At 47.6% G+C, this 20,925-nt stretch overlaps 1 protein-coding gene across 2 annotated transcripts in view; it reads right to left on the bottom strand.

The window, feature by feature from the left end:
- VWC2 (von Willebrand factor C domain containing 2) overlaps nt 1–14,013 on the bottom strand; it is a 33,918-nt gene extending 19,905 nt beyond the window's left edge. The window contains exons 1-2 of one of the 2 annotated variants that reach the window (XM_079950994.1): nt 13,864–14,013; nt 8,854–9,644 (exon numbers count right to left, since the gene is read on the bottom strand). In XM_079950994.1, the coding sequence (XP_079807120.1) occupies nt 8,854–9,570 (717 nt within the window). In that variant the 5' untranslated portion in view covers nt 9,571–9,644; nt 13,864–14,013. Of the gene's footprint in view, nt 1–8,853; nt 9,645–12,489; nt 12,612–13,863 lie in introns of those variants that run through there. The other variant, XM_079950995.1, reaches the window with a different exon arrangement.
- Nucleotides 14,014–20,925: the final 6,912 nt, after the last annotated feature.

Below are 20,925 nucleotides of genomic sequence, written 5' to 3'. Positions count from 1 at the left end.
AAGATCTATTTTGGGGGACTGCAAACACCCACAGAAACTGTCTGTTGGATAACACCTGAAATGAAAACATATGGCATACTACTTCCTTCCAAAGAACATGACACACTGCTTAATCTTTTGGCTTTTGTAATGATGGGTGCTTGTCTGCTTTTGGCACTGTTTATTTCTATGAATCATGCCATCAGTGCAGTTAGAATGAGTTTAATACAAAAATACATTTCATCAGTTATCTGTGACCCAGGTACAAGCGCCTATCTAAGAGCAGAATACAGTGGCACTATTACTTCCCTTGATCTAGATGCTATACTCCTATTGATGCAGCCCAGAATTGCATTGGCTTTTTTAGCTGCCGCGTCACACTGTTGGCTCATGTCAAGTTTGTGGTCAACCAAGACTCCTAGATCCTTTTCACATGTACTGCTCTCAAGCCAGGTGTCACCCATCTTGTATTTGTGCCTCTCATTTTTTTTGCCCAAGTGCAATACTTTACATTTCTCCCTGTTAAAATTCATCTTGTTTGTTTTGGCCCAGTTCTCTAATCTGTCAAGGTCGTTTTGAAGTGTGATCCTGTCCTCTGGGGTGTTAGCCACCCCTCCCAGTTTGGTGTCATCTGCAAATTTGATCAGGATGCCCTTGAGTCCATCATCCAAGTCGTTGATAAAGATGTTGAATAAGACCGGGCCCAAGACAGAACCCTGTGGCACCCCACTAGTCACTCTTCTCCAGGATGAAGAGGAGCCATTGATGAGCACCCTTTGGGTTCGGTCAGTCAGCCAGTTACAAATCCACTGAGTGGTAGCATAGTCAAATCCGCATTTTACCAGCTTCTTTACAAGAATATCATGGGGCACCTTGGTCATATGGTCATATGGTCATATGATATTCCCAAATTAAAGACCACGTCCCCTCAGCTTCAAAATACATTAGTAAACAGAATAGTAAACTAGCACATATAACCAATGGTTGAAAGAACTCACTAAGGAAACCCTCTTTCTTCTCCATAGAGTACAGTTGGCCCCAAACTGTACTTAAACCCCAGATTTTCAAAGCTTGGGTTGCTCACAATCTCCACTGGTATCCTCTTTTTGCTCTACATTCTCAAGGACCAACCTTACGCTTTGATGGATCATAAGCAAAGGAACAGGTGAGAAACCTGTTGCTTTCCTGGCACAGGATTCTGAAGGGGGAGCCTAACTCTCACAGGAGGTACAGATCTCTGATCCTTGGCTTTCCGCTGGGCCTGCTTCAACATCTGGATCCCTCCCTATCTTCTCTTTTAATGTGAGTCTGTGGCACATTGTTGCACTCACTCTTCAGGCTTAGGTACTTAGAGACTCTCTTGGCACTCTATAATTAAGGTGTATAAATGCTTATGTTATGTACTGGGTTGAATAGGATCCAAACTGCAGCAGTCTGATTGGCCCTAGAACAATAGGATCCAAAAGGCAGCAGCCTGATTGGTCCTAGAACAATAGGATTCAGAATGCAGCAGTCTGATTGGTCCTAGAACAATGCAGCAGTATGATTGGTTGGCAGGAACTACCCAATCATGCTCCAGATAGAAGTGAATCCACAACCTGATTGGCTTACAGTAGAATTCCGGAATTAGCCAATCATGTGCAGCCCATTGTGTAAATAATGTATATAAAGCAGATACCTTGAGGGGACTTTCATTCATTCCTCCTCACCACTATGAGCTGAATAAAGAGCATGAAATCACTTTGCGACTCTGAGTATATTTCACTGGCGACGAAGGTGGGATCCCGCTGAGCTGACTGCCACACACAGCACCGCAGCACCGCCACCTGCCGCATCGCTGCCTCGCACCGTGTATCCAGGCTTCAGCTCCGGGACACAAGGAACTCAGAATGGCAACCAACAGCAGCTTTTCGCCGTTCAACCCAGCATCTGGAGACTGGGAAGCATACGCCTCCCATTTCACCTTCCTCCTAGAAGCCAAAGGGGTCACCGATGAAGAAGACGCCAAGAAGAGGGCAATATTCTTCAGCGTCTGCGGAGAGGAGACGTTTGAAATCGCCCGGGCTCTCCTTGCGCCTGAAGACGTCGCTACTGTTCCATACAAAACAATAATGGAACAGCTGAAGGGGCACTTTTCGCCACAGCCCTCAGTGGTGGCTCGTCGAAATGCCTTCTACGCAAAGCGGCAAGCCCCTGGGGAAACCATAACTGGGTTTGTGACCTCTCTCCGCCAAGCCGCCCGGTTCTGCAACTTCTCAGAGCTGGAGAACATGCTTCGTGACCGCCTCGTCGGTGGCCTGAGGGATGAGAAGCTGCAACGACGCCTCTACGCTAAGAAGGACCTAACGTTCCAGGTCGCTCTGGAGGAGGCCCTGGCAACGGAAGCTGCCGAGAGGTCGACGCAAGAGGCACGGCCGAGCCAGCAATCCCAACCGAGGGTCCACCATGAAGACCTCACCGACGACTCAGGATCCAACAGGGAGGAGGTGCACCGAGTACAGCAGCGCACTCAAGCAGCCCACATACCACAGCTGCCTCGACGAGAAGGAGGGAACTGCGCAAGCTGCGGAGAAAGTCACGAGAGGAGGACCTGCCGTTTCCGCAACGCAGAGTGCAGGCAGTGCAGAAAATCGGGACACATCGCCCGGGTGTGTCGGGCCCGGCCCACCCGATGCCAGGCATCAGATGACCAATCCAAGAGCCCCAGGTCCCGGGGCCCAACGCACCAAGGCAACTCGACTGAGCTCATGGACTTCCAGGTATACCAGTTGCCCCACCCCAACGTAGAGAAAATTTATGTTGACGTACAGATAGAGGGGGCCCCATGCCGCATGGAGCTTGACACGGGTTCAACTCTATCCATAATCTCGGCAAGGACCTTAAGGAAACTGTGTCCTACTGGGGGTCCCAAACTCAGGCCGGCCCCATTCACCCTCCGGGACTTCCAGAAACGTAAGGTCCCCACAATGGGGGTGGGGACCTTCAGGGTGCAATACCGAGGGCGGACGCGGCAACTGGAATTGCTGGTGGTCAAGGGCCCCTACATTAGCTTACTGGGATTGGCATGGTTTGGACCACTGGGGCTAGCCGTCACCGGGGTGAACCACACTAGCTTACAAGTGGACGTGGACGCCATATGCAAGGAATTTCCGGGGGTTTTTGATGGGAAATTGGGACAGTATACGCCCCCCCCCATTGCTCTACAGCTTGACCCCGCAGTACGACCGGTCAGGCTCAAGGCCCGCCGGGTCCCGTTCGCCCTGAAACCCCGTATAGACGAGGAATTGGACCGGCTTGTGGAGCAAGGAGTGCTGGATCCGGTGCCTAATGCCCCCTGGGAAACCCCAATTGTCACACCCGTCAAGCCTAATGGTTCGGTCCGCATCTGCGCAGACTACAAATGTACCATAAACAAGGCCCTTACGGCCCATGCATACCCAGTGCCAGTGGTCAGCCATGTTCTTGCCACCCTGGCTGGGTCGAAAATTTTTGGCAAGCTGGACTTGGCCCAAGCATATCAACAGCTGCCAGTAGATGAGGCCACAGCAGAGGCACAGACGATTGTGACGCACAGAGGAGCATTCAGGGTAAAGTGGCTGCAATTCGGTATCAGCGTGGCACCAGGCATATTCCAGAATCTAATGGACTCTCTACTTAAAGGGATTCCTGGCGTCACCCCCTTCTTCGATGATGTGTTGATTGCCGGGCCCACACCAGAGGAGTTTGAGGACCGCCTCCACACCGTTCTGCACCGTTTCCAGACGGCGGGTCTCAAGGTGAAGCGGGAAAAATGTCTACTAGGAGTGCCTCAGGTGGACTTTCTGGGATTTATGGTGGACGCAGAAGGGGTCCACCCGACTGGGGACAAGGTACGGACCATTTGTGATGCCCCAGCGCCCAAGAACAAGACTGAACTTCAGGCCTTCTTGGGACTATTGAACTTTTACCATTCCTTCCTTCCCCACAAGGCGGCGGTAGCGGAGCCCCTACACAGACTCCTGGACAAGCGGGCCCCTTGGGTGTGGGGCCAGTGCCAGGAGGCCGCATTCCAGGCAGTCAAGGACTTGCTTGTCTCAAACTCGGTCTTGGCACACTTCGACGAGAGGCTGCCGGTGGTGCTAGCATGCGACGCCTCGCCCTATGGAATTGGCGCTGTCCTGGGACACCAACTCCCGGATGGAAGAGAGGTACCAGTGGCATACTTTTCCCAGACACTCAACGCAACCGAGCGGAACTACTCGCAAATCGACAAGGAGGGTCTGGCAATCGTGAAGGGAGTAAAAAAATTCCATGATTTCTTGTACGGGCGGCCCTTCACTGTGGTGACTGACCACAAGCCGTTGCTTGGCTTGTTTGCCCCTGAAAAGCAGACCCCCCAAGTGCTGTCTCCTCGCGTCCTCAGGTGGTCAATTTTCCTTGCCAGCTACCAGTATGCACTGATTCACCGTCCGGGGAAGGCGATGGGCCATGCGGACGCCCTCAGCAGGCTACCACTACCGGAAACAGGCCCCGACCCAGCACCTGCACAAGAGGTTATGAGCCTGGAGCTGCTTCCTGACCGCCCCATTCAGGCACAAGAAGTTGCACACCATTCCAAGAAAGATAGGGTCATCTCCCGGGTCCTGGACTGGGTGTGGAGGGGATGGCCCAGCAGCAGCCCCGGGCCAGAATTTGCCAGCTACACAACCCGCAAACATGAACTGTCGGCCCACAAGGGGTGCCTGTTATGGGGAAGCAGGGTCGTTGTTCCCCAGCCCCTCCGCAAAAGGGTCCTCACAGCCCTACACGAGACACACCCAGGGGTAGTAAGAATGAAGGCCCTTGCCAGGAGTTATGTGTGGTGGCCAGGGATCGACGGAGAGATAGAGGCCTGGGTCAAACACTGCCAGGCCTGCCAAGAATCCCGCCCAGATCCCCCAAGGGCCCCAGTCCAGTCCTGGGAGTCCGCCCGAGCACCATGGTCACGCCTGCATGTGGACTTCGCTGGCCCCTTTCAGGGGAAAACATTCTTCATAGTGGTGGACTCCTACACCAAATGGCTGGAAGTCGCACTGGTACTGTCCACTTCTACATCCGCAGCCATCCGGGTACTACGCAGGCTGTTTGCAACCCACGGGCTCCCTGACACTCTCGTCTCAGACAACGGGACTGCATTTACGTCAGGAGAATTCCAAACCTTCACAACGCAGAACGCCATCCGCCACATCCGTTCGGCGCCATTCCACCCTGCCACCAATGGCCAAGCAGAACGCATGGTGCGGACCACCAAGGACACCCTTCGCCGTATGACACAAGGGGATTGGGAGTACCGCCTTGCCACATTCCTTCTAGCACAGCACAGCACCCCCAGCTCAACGACTGGCCGGAGCCCCGCTGAACTACTAATGGGTCGGCGCCTTGCAATCAGATTGGACCGCCTTCACCCCGATAGAGCTCAGGATGAGGCAGTGGTGGGGGAAGGCAAGAACCCCCGGACCTTCGAGGCTCAGGACCCAGTGTATGCAAAGAATTTTGGGGCAGGCCCAGCATGGGTACCCGCCACAGTCACCAGGGTCACTGGCCCCGTGTCGTATGAGGTGCTAACGGATGGAGGGCAATGCTGGCGCCGCCACTGCGACCAGATACGGCGACGATTCCCAGGAGAAAACCAGGAGGAGGAAAGGGCAGAGGAGTCCCAAGGGAACAGAGTGGCAGTGAGGCCCATAGAGCACGAGGGGCCAGTAGGAGAGGCAGAATCAGTAAATACAGAGAAGACCTGCGAGGCCGAAAGGACACCGGAACCAGAACCACGACTGAGTGAGCCGGTTGCGCCAGACCAAACAGCCCCATCACAGCCAGCATCCTTGGAACATGAGCCAGAACCTGAACCCCGGACCAGGGAACACCCCAGGCCGCAACGCACACGTAGGCCGCCGGCGTACCTCGAGGACTATGAATGCGACCTCCCGGGCAGGACTGGGACTTAGAGGGGAGGGGTGTTATGTACTGGGTTGAATAGGATCCAAACTGCAGCAATCTGATTGGCCCTAGAACAATAGGATCCAAAAGGCAGCAGCCTGATTGGTCCTAGAACAATAGGATTCAGAATGCAGCAGTCTGATTGGTCCTAGAACAATGCAGCAGTATGATTGATTGGCAGGAACTACCCAATCATGCTCCAGATAGAAGTGAATCCACAACCTGATTGGCTTACAGTAGAATTCCGGAATTAGCCAATCATGTGCAGCCCATTGTGTAAATAATGTATATAAAGCAGATACCTTGAGGGGACTTTCATTCATTCCTCCTCACCACTATGAGCTGAATAAAGAGCATGAAATCACTTTGCGACTCTGAGTATATTTCAGCTTAGTAACTGTATTTATTGCCCGCAAATTTTGCTCCCTGAAGCAGCATCTATATGCGCTGTCTCTTTCAGTTTCATGTAATAAACCAATCTTTCTTCATTCCTTTGGTGTATTCCTTTAATGAGCATAAGGTGAAGGGTAATCACGTTTTCATAGTGGATGCATATACTAACTCTGCAAAAGAATCCGGTCCTTTCTGAGTATACCTGGGTGGGTGGGGGGTTCAGAGTGTTTGCAAGCTATTCGCAAAATGTGGAGACAGCCAGTATAAAACTTCTAGCTCTAGTTTATAGCTTTCTGTGAGCTTTCCCTTAACTGCCAATCGAGAAAGAGAAAGAGAGAGAGAGTGTGTGTCATGTGTCTAAAGTTTTAGGGCTTTCAAGCCAAACCACATTGATTTAAAGGTTGAGGGCTTTGAAGCTGAAACCAACATAATTTAATGTCAGAGTTGTTGACCTGTGGACCCCTAAATTTATGTAACACTTGCACCCATCCTCAGTTTCCATGCAAATACTTTGAATATTCTTTCTTTTGAGGTTAATCATCTCATGGGACTGTTTGTACTTAAAAGGCAGAGGCTGGTTTTGCAAATGTCTAGGGTCTTTGTGGAAGACTCAGTGGAATCCCTAATTGTTCATGTTTCATTAAAATTTAGGTAATTTTCTTTCTGCAGTTGCCTTGGAAACACTTATCGACCATCGGCCAGACTTAATACCATAGACAGAAGAACACAAAGAAGTGTCTCAATTTTTTTCTTCAATACATATTGTATTTTGGAACATTTTATGTACGGTATATTAGGGGAGATTAACATGGGTCTCAGTATAGTTTATTTTGCTTTTGAAGGCTTGGGTGGCCCCACTTTCATAGAGTGCCCTGGAACACAACTCCTAACCACAACTGCATCTGGGACAAAAGCCAGTTTTAGAAGGAGAAAGCATATTCTGAGTGTGACATAAGCAACAGGTAAAACTTTTTCACGATTGCAGAAAAATCTTTAAACCTTGCCAGAACAACCGACTGCCACACCGACATGTGCTGTCAAGAGGCTGTTTAGCAAGGAAGGAGTTGTGACATTTCTAGAAAGCCTCCCAGTGAAGTGCTTGTGCATTTGGGAAGATGAATGTTTTAAATCTGACAGGCCACTAAAACAATCAAGTAAGGTGTATGACTTTTCGTAAGGACTGCTAACGTTTAAAATTCAGTTATTTGGGGATTGTTTAATGCTTGCCAATTATATGAGACACATTTCAAATAAGTTAAGAAGTAACCAGGAGAGAGGTTTTGAGGAGTTAGGAAATGAGAGCAAGTTCCAAGTAGTAGCAGTGGAGGAGGAAGCGGAGCAGAAGAGGCTCAAGGACAAGGAGACATTCACATCTTCTACTTTTTAAAAAGGAAGCTCAGAATCTGTGCCCCTTGCAGCCCTGCCCCCTGGTGCAATTGTACCACTAGTAATCCAGCCTTGCTTGAACCAAGAACTATGGTTAATGGCTTCTAAGCAAGTCAAAATTCAGAAGCATAGTTAACTGGTTTGTTCTGCTGACCAAAAAGGTTACTTCAACTCTTTCCACCTTCAGAGGTTTTCTGCTAAAAAAGAGAAGAGTTAAGCAGTTCCTCCCCCATTGGTCCTCGGCTAAAGACTGAACTCTCCCATGGCAGCTTGTGGTTTGTTTGTTTTTAAAAGAAGAAATTGGGAGAAACGCCGCCTCCCTGCATGTCACATATAATTCCAGCCCTAGAAACATGCTTTCCAAGTGGCATGTCAATAAAGTGCAGTTCTCTACATACTGATAGATAAGAACTCTTGCAAACAATAAGCCGGCAGCACATCGCCCAGTATTTTTCAAAAAAGTTCCCCTGAAATCAACCATGTCACTGAGCCTAAAGTACAAATCATTTCAGTGTTCTGTTAAACATTAATTACATCTCCCAAGTTAATGAAAATATTGCCTCATTAGAGTGTTTTACCAGATAGAAATGCCAACCCTGATTAAACTAGCCATATCATGCTCCCTGAAATATGCTCTTAGTACAGACTAACAGACCTGACAGAAAGATTATATAACTCTGACATCCTCATTTGAAGAGGCAAAAGCAGGAGAAAATGTAGAAAGCCAAATCAGAAATACTGTGTTCTTAACCACAAATAATATTCCTCCACCTTCCCCCACAAAACCCCTTAATGCTAATGAAATACAGGAACAATAAAATTATTATTCTTAAAATACAATGGGCATCCACAGGACATCCCAGCTATTATTAAATTACTTAACTGTGATTATGAGCTTTACAGATGTTTTTAGAAAATTATATAACAAAGGAATGGAAGAATGATCCGAACCTCCTTGTTAAAATATTGTGCTTTTGTCTAATGTAAAAGCTTGTATTTTTGGAGGACTATAAAGTGAAAGAAAGGATGGGAAAGAAATGTCAAAGAAACCATTCTGTGAACACGAAAGCCAACAGGAGGGCAACATCACGAGAACAAGCCCCTTTCTGCTTACCCCCAGCGCCCCTTTCTCCTTACCGTGAATTCTTCCAGTGTTTGGTAGGTTTTGCCCCGGAACTCGCAGTAGTTTTTCCTCTCTTTGCACTGCGGGCAACACTGGCTGGTGTCCACATGAATACAGCGAGGGTGGAGTCCGGGGCACTCGGGCTGAATGCACAGAGGGCCCTCTTCAGTGCAAAGGCAGGGGCATGCAGAGGGACCTGGAGTGAACTTCTCCCCAATCGCATAAACAAAGCCGCTTTCGTCCACACAGCCTTTCCCACGGTAATCTGGATAAGCATATTCCTCTGGAGGCTCAGGGGTGCCACCAGCAACATCCAAAAAGGAAGACTCTTCAGCAGCTGGAAACTCCTCCTGAACAACTTCCATTTGCCCTTGGGCTTGGAGACTCCCAAACTTGCCACTTGTTGCCTGGCTACTCAAAGCTTGTTTTTGCTTAGTCCAAGATTCCTTATTAGAATAATTTCTGCTGCCCTTGCTTTTCCAGTCTCTGGTGCCCTCCTCCCTCCCACTCCTGCCCATCTCGTTCATTTTCCCAGGTCTTGTCTGATTCTGGCTCTCCCGGGCTGATGTGTGATCCCGCTTTTCTTGGCTTGGTCTTATCTCCTGCTTGTCTTGAGGTTTTGCCAGTTTTGGGAAAGATGCAGCAGAACTGCAGAGAGCAGCCATCAAGCAGCAAGTCACAAGGAGCGAGCCAGAGAGAGCCCCAATTGCCATCGCAGAAGAGCGTGGCATCACCTAAGGCATCCCAGAAGGGCAGGGCACGCTTCATTCACATCCAAGGGAACCACTCTATCAGGCCACAGTCCCTGGAAAGAAAGCAGATACCTCAGTTTTCAGCATGCATTTTTTGTTCATTGCAAACAGACTATATACACCTTTATCTGTCATGTATAGAAAGTCAAGGATTTTGAATTGCAACACAGCCATGGGTTTGTCTGGCGTTCCTGAAAAAAGACCTGCCCAGTTAGCATATTTATTTATTTTTAAAAGATAGGTCAGAGATTTGGTATCATATCATAGGATCAGGGAAGGAACACTGAGGGTCATCTAGTCCAACCCCCTGCAGTGCAGGAATCCTGCCCATAGCTAACCCTGGGTGGGCTCAAACCACCAACCTTCTGAATAATGCACTGACCCATTGAGCCATGGGCTCACCGTAAATCATTAGAAAGGATAAATCAATATAATGCGTATGGGAATCCAAAACATCTGGATAAATATATAGTCATACAAAAATAAATGCTATTTATAAAAAGGTTACATTAAGAGCGGCAGATACTGAAGACTGGAGAGGGAAGTATTACTGTATTTTAGTACAACGAAGAGCTCCAAATAAGATAAGCTTTGCATAGCTTTAAACCATCTTTCTTTCTTTTTTACACTCTGAAGAGGGAACAAACTTCACAGATGGCTTTGTTTAAACTGGATGTCCATGGAAGGAAATGAACCTCCTCAAATCACAACACACTACATAACAAGCATCTGTCAAAATATTTCCATATTCTGACTTCATGTGACAGCATTTTCACTAATTTTTCATTCAGTCTGGGTAGAAGAGTTGCATACCAGGGAATAAAATTATAATCTAGGTTTATGGGGAAAAGCCTACACACACACACACAAAGGGGAAAAAAGCTTACACAGAGAAAAATCTCACAGTCCAACAAGCTAAGTTCAACAAACTAAAACCAAACTTCCATGTGAATTCCGTCCAACAAAATTTCCTAACTTTTATTTCTCATATACAGAATGCTTCTCATTAGAAAACTGTGGTGTATAATTTAAAATAAGTTAGAAACAGCAGTCTCGAATAATAAATTCCCTGGATTAAAGAAAGGTGAATCTAGATGTGTCATCAATTATCCTCCACATTAATTAGCATGTAAAACATGCAACCTCTTCTGTTGCTTGCCAGTGAAAAGAAAATACTTATTCACACAACGGATAGTAAAACAATTGAACTTGCTCCCACAAAATATAGTGGGGGCCACCAACTTGTATGGCTTTGAAAGAGGATCAGACAAATTCATGGAGGAGGAAAAGGCAAATGGTGGCTCCTTGTCACCTGGCTTTGTTCTCTTATGTCTCTGAGTCCCAGCAGATGGGACTCACCAGAGGGAAGAGTGCTCTTGCATTAAGGTCCCCCATGTATTGTTATTATTATTTGTTAAATCTGTATACCACCCTTCATCTGTAGATCTAAGGGCCTTTGTAAGGTAAAATTACAATATTGGCTTTCCACAGGCCCAGGGCTGATCACTATGAAAACAGGATGTTGGACTAGATGGGTCTTTAGCTTGATTCATACAGTGGTACCTCTAGTTGTGGACACGATCCGTTCCGGGGTGCCGTTCACACCCCAAAAAGTCTGCAACTAAAGTGGCGCTTCTACACAAGCGCGGAGCATGATAGAGTGCTTCTGCGCATGTGCAAAGTGCGCAGAACGCTTCTGCGTGTGTGGCAAAACCCGGAAGTGTACACTTCCGGGTTTGCAGCGTTTGCAAGCTGAAAAGACGCAACATGAAGCTAACGCAACACAAGGTATGACTGTATGTTCCTATCTATAAATCAATCAATCAAGTGGTTAAAGATTGGTTATAAATTAATACTCCCACCATTTCCACTCAGGTCCTCTATTTTTAAATGTAAATACACCTGATCTCACCTTCCAAGCTCACAGCAGAAAGGTTTCGTGTCAGCAGCTGAGTCACCATGGGCATGCAATGGCCCACCAGGGCTGATGCCACTTGCTTCATTCTCATATATGCAGACACAAACAGTGTATACCTGGCTACAGAAGCTCATTTTATTATTTTTAAACATATTATCCTTTTCCACAAGAAAATGCTTATAATTCAAGTAAATTCACATCAGGGCAGCAGAGGCAAGCTCCATTTTATTCCTGTAATCATTATAGTGCTATGATTTAAGAGAGTATAAAATGTGAAAATGACCATGCTCAGAACTTTGTTTTATTTTTGTCTGGGTTTGTATACTGCTTTTTGTTCATCAACCCCCGCCCAACATCAGGAATGCAGAAGCAATTGTAAAGGATGGAGTGGGGAGGAATGTTTACTAGGTGCCTCACAGATGACTGGGGGGAGGGCCTGCAAGATCATTAAGTCCAAGGACTAAAATGATCTTGGGGAGAATGCAAACTCATATATCCCTATCCACAGATGTTGAGAAGAAGGAAAGGAATGAAAAATAAAATAAAGAACCATCGTGGTGTAATGGATAGTGCTGGATTTGAGACTCCTTAGTTCAAGGGACACCAGTGGCGCTGTGGTCTAAACCACAGAGCCTAGGACTAGCCGATCAGAAGGTTGGCGGTTCGAATCCCCACGATGGGGTGAGCTCAGTCCCTGCTCCTGCCAACCTAGCAGTTCGAAAGCACGTCAAAGTGCAAGTAGATAAATAGGTACCGCTCCAGCGGGAAGGTAAACGGCGTTTCCGTGCGCTGCTCTGCTTCGCCAGAAGCAGCTTAGTCATGCTGGCCACATGACTCGGAAGCTGTACGCCGGCTCCCTCGGCCTATAGAGTGAGATGAGCGCCGCAACCCTAGAGTCATCCGCGACTGGACCTAATGGTCAGGGGTCCCTTTACCTTTACATTCAAGTTCACTTGAACAAGTCAGTTACATTTACATACCTTAAAGACTAGAGTGTCCTGAGCTCTCCTACTTCATCTGTTCAGATGCTTGGAAACAGACACCATTATGAAGGGTCTGCTCCATCTTTTCTAATTCACTTCTGGTGATCAAAATGTACAAAAGGCCCCTCAAAGAATGGCAAAAAAACAGTATGTGCAACTGTAGACCATGGAGATTGCTCTCCCAACCGGGGCTTTTTTTCTAAGAGGAGGGAGATGTTCCTGCTGAGTCCCTCTCTTCCTAGAAAAACAGCACTGCTCCCAAACCACTTCTAATTCTAGCACTGCTGTTGTCTCCTGCCTTTAATTTAGTTAGCATCTTACACCTCAACTCACCTTCAGCCTCAGTTCCCCTATCTGAGAAATAATACCCCAGGTTGGTGAGGAGTATGAAGACTGTAAAGCACTTTTCATGTTTCAAAAGTTCAGGGTTCAGACACTTGGGAACTGCTAAAACCTCTGAGTTGAAAAACAAGGCAAAACATTCCAATACATTACAAAAACAACCCAGAAATAAAGACTGCACATACGACTTAACTGCAGTTTGTGAAGAGTGCTGGGAATTGTAGCTCTGTGAGGGGTACACTGCAATTCCCAGGATTTGGGGCAGGCAGGTGTAACATGTATGATGTGAATGCAGCCCCCCAGTAATGGGCTCTCTGAGAATGAGAAATAATCCCCTGGGGATTGTCAGGAGAATGAAGACTGTAAGGAACATTGCATGTTTCACAAAGTCCCAAAGAAAATGACAAAACAGTGACAATCATAAAATGAAGGGTTCAGGGAGGCTGCACACCAGCACCATTGGAGGAAAAGAGCCCTCTTGGGGGTCGCACAGGGGCTGGTTGGGGTGGCAGCTCTTCGAAGGGTAAACTACAGTTCCCAAGATTCTTTGGAGGAAAATATGTGAAATAAAGGCGATGGTTTGCAAGAGAAACACAGACAGACAGACGGACAGACAGACGGACGGACAAACACTCTGAGACTGTAATGGCCTTCTTGGAAGACAACCCCGCTCCTTCCGGGGAAACCAAAGGCAGGTGGCATCTCCATCTTCGAGCCCATTCCAGGTGGGCATGTCGGGAACGAGCCAAGCAAGCCGCATTTGGGCAGGGCGGGGCGGGGAGAGCGGCCGAGGGGGGACGGGGAGCCGGCGGGGCTGCAGCTGCAGGAGCCAGCCCGGGCGGGAGCCGGCTGCCCGGCGAGGCGCCGCGGGGCTCTGGGCTGCAGAGGGCTGCGGATGGGGGCTGCCGACGCCGCGACGCGCCGCGACCCGCAACTTCCCTGTTCCCCAAGCAGGCAAAAGTTCCCCTTCGCCAGGAGGAGAAGGAACCCCTCGCCCGCCCGCCCGCCCGCCCGCCCGCCGGCGGTTACCTTTGCGCGCATAGCCCGAGCCCAGCAGCTGCCCTCGGTTTCCCGTCAGCGGCGGCTCTCCTCGGGGCTGCCCGCCATCCTCGGCTCCGCCGCCGCCGCCGCCGCCCTGGCCTCTCCTCCGCCCGCCCGGCCGCGGGCTCCTCGCTTGCCCGGCTCCGGCCGCTCCCTCAGCCGCCGTCCTTGGCGCTGCTGCCTCCGCCTCAGACGCGCAGCGAGCGGCTGACGCGGGCGAGCGGGGCGGGGGCGCTGGCGTCGCGGAAGGCGAGCCGCGGCCGAGGGCGCCGAGCCGAGCCGAGCCGAGCCGCCCGCTTCCCGCCCGCGCGGGGAGGCTGAGGGAGACGGCGGGAGGGCGCCTGAGGCGAAGCCCCCGCTCGGCCCCGTCGGGATCCCCGGGGCCGGCTCTTCCGGCGGGGCGCGCCGAGCCGGGCTCCCGAGTCGGCGGCGGCGGCGGCGGCGGCTGGGCGGGCAGCAGCTCCGGCTCCGTCGCGCCCCGCGGGAGGACCACCCTCCGAAGAGACAGCGCGACAGGATTCCTCTGGCCCTTGTTTCTGCTGCTGCCGGGAGTCAAGGAAGGGGGAAGAGGGAAAGAAAAGCAGCTCAAAACGCACAAGGGGAAGGAGGGGAACCAAGAATTTGAAAACCATTAAAGATTAATAGGAAAAAAGACTCTTTGTATATTAAAAGATCTATTACAAGCATACAGTGTTATTAATATCGGTTGCTTGATGGCATCGGTCCGTCTCAAGAGACAATGGAGTGGGCCTCCAGGGGTGAGGTAAAACCCATCTTGGCAGCAGCCTGGGCGGGGGGGGGGGGGCATGGAGGTCCGGGGCTGCCAGGTGACCACCTCGCGGAGGTGGTCCAAAGGAAAGCAGGGCAAGAGGTTTGGCACCAACTTGGCTGCAGGAGCTGACAGAAGGAGGCGGACAAGGTGCCATCCAGCTGCCTTAGGACTCACTCCTGAGCCTTTTCTTCTCCTGAAGAGATCCTGGAAGCCAGCAGAGACTTGGGATCAGGGTTTCCCTTCTGCGTGGGCTTCCTTCCCAGGTGGACGAGCCCCATCTTGCCCCCCACATGCAGAAACTGCCTTCTTGACCACTGGACCCACCCTTGGTCTCCTTTGCCTGCCTTTGCATGCAGGGGAAGTCCCTAACTCACCAAGGGATCATTAAGACCCGTCAGCCAACCTCACCTGCTCTAGCCATGCAGTCAAAGCCGATCCCATAAAAACCGAAAGAGGTCAACTGGTCAGCACTTCTGAATAAAAAACCCCACATGAAAAACCAAACAACTTTATGCTCCTCAAGGAGCATATAAAGCTTGAGAGGACGCTGACAAAAAAGAAAATCATTTCCAATCTCCAGTGGAAAGTGAACAGTAAGAGGATCCATACAAGTAATGCTGACACAACCCGTCACACACACTAAGAATAACAGAAGCATAACCACCCAACCCAACGCCACTCACCCCTTCCCTCTTTCTTTTCTTTTCTTCTTCTTCCTAATTGTTTAAACCAATTCATAAGCCAAGACCATATACATTGACCACTAATAATGAAACATGTATATATTTTTCCAAATTTATTATGCTATTTTGGTGATATACAAATGACATGAGAAAACTTGGTATACTTGTTTGTATAACATTATTCTTGCTTATGAAACCCAATTTTTAAAAAACAAATCACCAAAAATCTCCAGTATAATAAAGAAACCCTGAAACATTTTCAGAATGTATAAGTTATATTCATTGGTATGTGAAACTTTCTATTGACAGCCATATTGACTGATAATAATTTGGTAAATCTTGAGAAGCTTAGTTTTGAAGCTTGGGATTTGTGAAGGCAGATGTTCATGTGATTTTAACTTGTGATTGTTGAAATGTTAATGCATTTAGAGATGTCAAAAGCACTGAAATTTCAAGGATGTTGATATGGGGGGCCTCTCCCATTAAACAACTAGCTGGGGGTCATGGAAGAAGTAAACAGAGTGGTAAATGCACCCTTGTTGAAGAAGTCACCTTCGAGTGCTCCCATCTTGGGCACTTGCAAAACAGTTTCATATTTATTTACTTAGCAATATGTTTTAGCAGATGGTGGCTGGATAACTCCAGTCTCTTGCATGAAGCTGATTATCTGATAATATTTCAGCCTGATCTCAGGCCTAGTTTTGTCACTGATATCACATTGATCACAACCTGCCCTAGGAAAGAGAGATAAGAGTGGAACCTTGTCGATTCCCTTGAAATCCCTTTACCCACCTCTTGCTCTTTCCTGGACTGGGGGTGGAGCAAGGCAGTGCTTTACAGTGGAGCCTATATTCATGGTTTGACCTCATATGGGGCTTGGCTCTTTTTGAATGGTGAGCTGGGTATTTCTCCCTGTGCTGTATAACATCTACACAAAACCACTGGGGAGGCAGTTGTCTGTGGTATTGTGTCATAATGTACTGATGACACCCAACTCTGTTTTTCATTTTCATAGAATCTGCTCCTCAATTGCTTCTATATTGTACTGTTGTTCATAACTGTATTTTCATTCAGTTAGTTGCTTTTAAATGTTGCATTTTAAATTGTAAAACTACTTGGAAATTGTTTGGAAAAAAGTATAAGTTCATAGTCCATATTTTGGAGGGGGGCAAAATGTGAACCTTATATTTCTAAATGTTAAAAAGAAACGGCACATTATAGCTTCTTTCAGTTCAAAGCAGGTGTTTTGTTAGGGGAAATCATGAGCTAACCAGGAAGAATGGGTTGGAACAAATGCAGTTCCCTGATGTCATTAAAATGCAGGACATTTCATCCTCGAGCATGTACTTTTTGACATTTAACCATATAAGAAATGTCAGAGAAATAATGTGCTGAACTGCATAGACTGGATGAAAGGGTTATGCATCTGAGGCTTTCATTACGACCAATTCAGACCAAAAGATCTGGAGTTGAAGCTTTGGGGTTGGCAGGAGACTGGAGGACATGCAGGAAACAGCTGCTGCCCAACTGCACACATCAGCTGGTGGTCGGGAAGGCTGAGCAGCTGAAACAAAGCACCACTGCCCCACTGTCTCTCCCTCCACCCTCACCGATGTCTTCTTCAGGATCCAGGATTTGAAGTTCTCTTGCCAGTTTCCACAGATCAGAATAAACAGTATTATGATTAAGCAAAACATAATGCTATCAGTAAAATCAATCACTTTCAGGTAATGCTCATCAGGCATCTGGATCATTAGGCGCGAGTGATCATGCTCTTCTGAAGTTTACTATACAGCGGAAAGGAGCAGCCAAGCATACTAGGACTCAATTTCTTGACTTTAAGAAAGCCGACTTCATAAAACTTAGGGAAGTGCTGGGTGAGATCCCATGGACAGTAATACTAAAAGGAAAGGGAGTTCATGATGGCTGGGAGTTTGTTAAGAGGGAGATAGTAAAAGCACAACTTCAGGCAATACCAATGAGACGGAAAAATGGAAGGTGCCTAAAGAAGCCAGGGTGGCTATCTAAAGAACTTTTAACTGAGTTAAGATTTAAAAAGGATGTGTACAAAAAATGCAAAAGGGGGGAAACCACCAAAGAGGAATTCAAACAAATAGCCAGCACGTGTAGACACAAAGTCAGAAAAGCTAAAGCACAGAATGAACTCAGGCTTGCTAGAGAGGTTAAAAGCAACAAAAAAGGCTTTTATGGGTATGTTCGTAGCAAAAGGAAGAACAAAGAAACCGTGGGGTCACTCAGAGGAGAAGATGGTGAAATGCAAACAGGGGACACAGAAAGGGCTGAACTCCTCAATGCGTTCTTTGCCTCAGTCTTCTCTGATAAAGAAAACAATGCCCGACCTGAAGAATTTGGAGCAAATGATTCAGCAGAGGAAACACAGCCCAGAATAACTAAGCAGATAGTACAAGAATACTTGGCTAGTTTAGATGTATTCAAGTCTCCAGGGCCAGATGAACTGCATCCAAGAGTATTAAAAGAACTGGCAAATGTGATCTCAGAACCACTGGCAGTCATCTTTGAGAATTCCTGGAGAATAGGTGAAGTCCCGGCAGACTGGAGGAGGGCAAATGTTGTCCCTATTTTCAAAAAGGGGAAAAAAGAGGATCCAAATAATTACCGCCCAGTCAGTCTGACATCAATACCAGGGAAGATTCTGGAGCAGATCATTAAGCAAACAGTCTGTGAGCACCTAGAAAGGAATACTGTGATCACCAAAAGTCAGCATGGATTTCTGAAAAATAAGTCATGTCAGACTAACCTGATCTCGTTTTTTGACAGAATTACAAGCCTGGTAGATGAAGGGAACACAGTGGATGTAGCCTACCTTGATTTCAGCAAGGCATTTGACAAGGTGCCCCATGATATTCTTGTAAAGAAGCTGGTAAAATGCGGACTTGACTATGCTACCACTCAGTGGATTTGTAACTGGCTGACTGACCGAACCCAAAGGGTGCTCATCAATGGTTCCTCTTCATCCTGGAGAAGAGTGACTAGTGGGGTGCCACAGGGTTCTGTCTTGGGCCCGGTCTTATTCAACATCTTTATCAACGACTTGGATGATGGACTCAAAGGCATCCTGATCAAATTTGCAGATGACACCAAACTGGGAGGGGTGGCTAACAGCCCAGAGGACAGGATCACACTTCAAAACGACCTTGACAGATTAGAGAACTGGGCCAAAACAAACAAGATGAATTTTAACAGGGAGAAATGTAAAGTATTGCACTTGGGCAAAAAAAATGAGAGGCACAAATACAAGGTGGGTGACACCTGGCTTGAGATGTGAAAAGGATCTAGGAGTCTTGGTTGACCACAAACTTGACATGAGCCAACAGTGTGACATGGCAGCTAAAAAAGCCAATGCAATTCTGGGCTGCATCAATAGGAGTATAGCATCTAAATCAAGGGAAGTAATAGTGCCACTTTATTCTGCTCTGGTCAGACCTCACCTGGAGTACTGTGTCCAGTTCTGGGCACCACAGTTTAAGAAGGACACTGACAAACTGGAACGTGTCCAGAGGAGGGCAACCAAAATGGTCAAAGGCCTGGAAACGATGCCTTATGAGGAATGGCTAAGGGAGCTGGGCATGTGTAGCCTGGAGAAGAGGAGGTTAAGGGGTGATATGATAGCCATGTTCAAATATATAAAAGGATGTCACATAGAGGAGGGAGAAAGGTTGTTTTCTGCTGCTCCAGAGAAGCGGACACGGAGCAATGGCTCCAAACTACAAGAAAGAAGATTCCACCTAAACATTAGGAAGAACTTCCTGACAGTAAGAGCTGTTCGACAGTGGAATTTCCTGCCAAGGTGTGTGGTGGAGTCTCCTTCTTTGGAGGTCTTTAAGCAGAGGCTTGACAACCATATGTCAGGAGTGCTCTGATGGTGTTTCCTGCTTGGCAGGGGGTTGGACTCGATGGCCCTTGTGGTCTCTTCCAACTCTATGATTCTATGATTCTATGATCCTATCTGTAAAGATAGCAAGAAAGAAAGAACTTCCATACTGGACAGGTAGAATCGGAAAGATATAGACCATTTCCCCAACCCTGTATTTCTTTCTGGGTATATGGGAGCACCAATGCAGAGGCAAAGCTCTGCAGGCAGGAGCTCATTCATTCCACGTTTGGAAGCTTGCTCACATTTTTTTCTGAGTGGAGGTTCTTTTGTGAGTGAATGTTTTCCCTCCATTGAAATGAATGAGGCAGTTCACAGGCCTGAAAACCTGGTGTCTATATTAACACACACATGGGGCTGGGGGTTGGTGTGTGTCTCATCCTCGACTCCCATCAAGAACTCCATCTCAATCTTCAGGCTATACTTCTAAGGTGTCCTGCCACTTAAAATCAAGTGAAGCATTTAAATTCGTACCCTTGCATTAGATAATTTGCATTTTTTTTAAAGAGCATAAAGTGTGATTTGTAGGCTATTGAAAATGTCATGTTCTGCATATTCCCCTGGTATTCTCTCTTTTATCTCTAATTACTGGAACTGATTACAGTTAAAAGATTATTATTTTTCAGCTGGGAGGGATACGGATACATCTTCTTAAATTTATTCCTTAGGCCATTTCAACATGAAAACTGGTGAATAGGTGCTGTACTAGCTCTGGGCAAGCTGCTTTGCTTCTCTGCTGACATGGATCAGCATGTTAAGTGAGTGTGGAGGCGCCTAATAAACTGCTTTTACCTAGAGGCAAGCAAAGTGCAAGCTGGCTGGTATTTAGGCAGCAAATCCTTGGAGTTCATGAAACGGTTTTGCAGCTTCTGTTTCAGCTTTATGACTAGTGTGAACATTTATAAACAGAGGACTGTCTGCTGTAGAATAGGATCTTCAGTCCTTATTAGTGAAACATCTTCATTACTGTTGCTTCTGCATATACCAACATTCCATGCACATGGAAAACTTTCATGTCAGGAACAATCAGCATTCTCCCTGGCATACTAATTGTCTATGTCCAGGGTTAAAAAAAAAAAGGGGGGGGGGAGACTTCAGTCATGGGAATCCAAGGGGTCACAGCAGAATGTGGTCTGACAGTTTGAATCCAACATGGCAGCCATGGGAGAGATGGGACCTCCTTGGAGTGCAAAACTGGAATCTCCCTCCCATCTAAGGAACTCAGGATAGGTCAGTCGGTAGAGCATGAGAATCTTAATCTCAGGGTTGTGGGTTCAAGCCCCACGTTGTGCAATAAATTCTTGCATTGCAGGAAGCTGGACTTGAGCCTCACGGTTGCTTCCAACTCTACAATCCTAAGGTGTATATGTGTGTAATTAAACTATCTATCATAAAGACACCACAGTTTCCCCTGTGCCTCATTGTTCAAAAGGAAACAGACCCTTGGTATCCCTGGAATTTTGCACCACTGGGACATTGAGGTGGCATGTAACAATATCATGTTAATTAGATGGGGAAATGCTACAAGCGGCAGTGCGCCGGCCTTCTGTTGAAAGAAATGAGCAACTGAATAGAAAAAAGAAAAATAGGCTTACCTGGAAATGTCAAGAGTTGAACCTGGGATCCTTCAGCAGGCAGAGTATGTGCTGTGCCACTGAGCCATTCTCTCCATATTGGCCAGG

This window comes from Podarcis cretensis, assembly GCF_951804945.1.
Source record: "Podarcis cretensis genome assembly, chromosome: 13".
In the NCBI taxonomy this organism is placed as follows: domain Eukaryota; kingdom Metazoa; phylum Chordata; class Lepidosauria; order Squamata; family Lacertidae; genus Podarcis; species Podarcis cretensis.
This window is presented reverse-complemented; position numbering and strand designations above follow the sequence as displayed.